Here is a 1,463-nt window from a genome sequence, read left to right as displayed (position 1 = left end):
AATAAATTATGTATGTGCGATATTGTTGTCATTCCGTGGCCAATTTAAACTTTCAGATCGGTCGATTTCTGCTGAAGTGTTTAGCACTTACATGTCGATGATGAGCATGAGCTTGAGCGACGTTTGCGCGATTTGCAACAGATCGACGATCCACAGTTCGATGATCCATAGTTCGACGATCCACAGTTCGACGATCCACAGTTCGACGATCCACAGTTTGATGATCCAGAGTTGCAACAGCTTCCGCTTGAACGACGTCTGCGTGATTTACATTTGGATGATCTACAGCTTGACGATCCGGAGTCATAGCACGATGATGATGATCCACATGAGCTCTTTGGAACGACAACGTAGGTTGTTTCCTTCAATGTTGTACCACCTGAGCTACCACCACCTGAGCTGCTACCATATGAGCTGCTACCACATGAGCTGCTACCACATGCACTAGCAAGTCGTTTGCCAAGCAGAGGTTCTGGGTCAGCGAGAGCTTCTGGTTCTGGCTCTGGCTCAGCAGATGGTTCCGGGAAAGCAACGGTGAAAGCCTAGAAAATGACCAATTAAATAATCTATGTTTTCTTTGACCACATCTTTTCAAAATCCATTTCAACTTACTACCAAAGCGAATAGAGCGATTAAAGCCAAAGTGAATTTCATTTTGAATGATTTTTCGAATGTTTTCTCTTACAATTGCAATTGTAACTGATGCTGTTCGATTAATTTTCGCGGCTTTTTATACCACATTTCTCCGCTTGAAATCAGTATTGATTTTGCAATAATTAGCACACATTTAGATCGCCATTTCAATACAAACGAATAATTAGAATGTCAAACTATTCATTCAACATAATTACTATTGACTTAATTCAGGCATCCGTTCCATTGTTTCAACGCAAATAATGGACACGAAACAAAGCATCCCTTTGTACGAACTGAATGAGTAAACAATTGCGAAAGTTTTTGGTTTCATTGATACGATAATAGCTTTGCCACCACGTGTAGATATCAATCTGGGAAATATTTTCACCTAGTTACTTATATTCGATATCAATGGATTTCCATACAAATTTCCATGGAAATAATACTTCGATTCAATGGACGATCTGCTCATATTTTCATTCGGAATTCTCATTCAAAATGATGCCAAAATTAGATCAAGTGCTCATTTCCAATACGATTTTTTGCTAGATTTCCCCGAAATCAAATTGTTCAGAATGTTCACATTTTGATCAAGATTAAGGTGTTTACAAATGTTCGAATCGCGTGATTCGCACATGCCCTTTACTTTTTTGGACTTTCTGGTTTGTTCCTTCTCTTCTGACTTTACACCCATTTTATTTTTTCACTTGAACCAAAGTATATTGATGAAAAAATATTGTTTACACTTTCCAAACAGCCACCTGAAGTGTTGATTGAAATCCTCGGTTACGGTCAGATAACATCGAATCTCTCAACAAGTTAAGTGT

General features: G+C 38.6%; 1 protein-coding gene across 1 annotated transcript; it reads right to left on the bottom strand.

Moving 5' to 3' along the window:
* Positions 1 to 91: 91 nt before the first annotated feature.
* Positions 92 to 542, bottom strand: LOC129573010 (keratin, ultra high-sulfur matrix protein-like; the record flags this gene model as incomplete). Its single annotated transcript, XM_055453146.1, has 1 exon — positions 92 to 542. A coding segment is annotated over one exon (451 nt), but the record flags the coding sequence as incomplete, so codon positions are not given.
* Positions 543 to 1,463: the final 921 nt, after the last annotated feature.

This window comes from Sitodiplosis mosellana, unplaced genomic scaffold (genome assembly GCF_009176505.1).
Source record: "Sitodiplosis mosellana isolate CC-2019 unplaced genomic scaffold, AAFC_SMos_1.0 Smas_scaffold_5863, whole genome shotgun sequence".
Classification (NCBI taxonomy): domain Eukaryota; kingdom Metazoa; phylum Arthropoda; class Insecta; order Diptera; family Cecidomyiidae; genus Sitodiplosis; species Sitodiplosis mosellana.
This window is presented reverse-complemented; position numbering and strand designations above follow the sequence as displayed.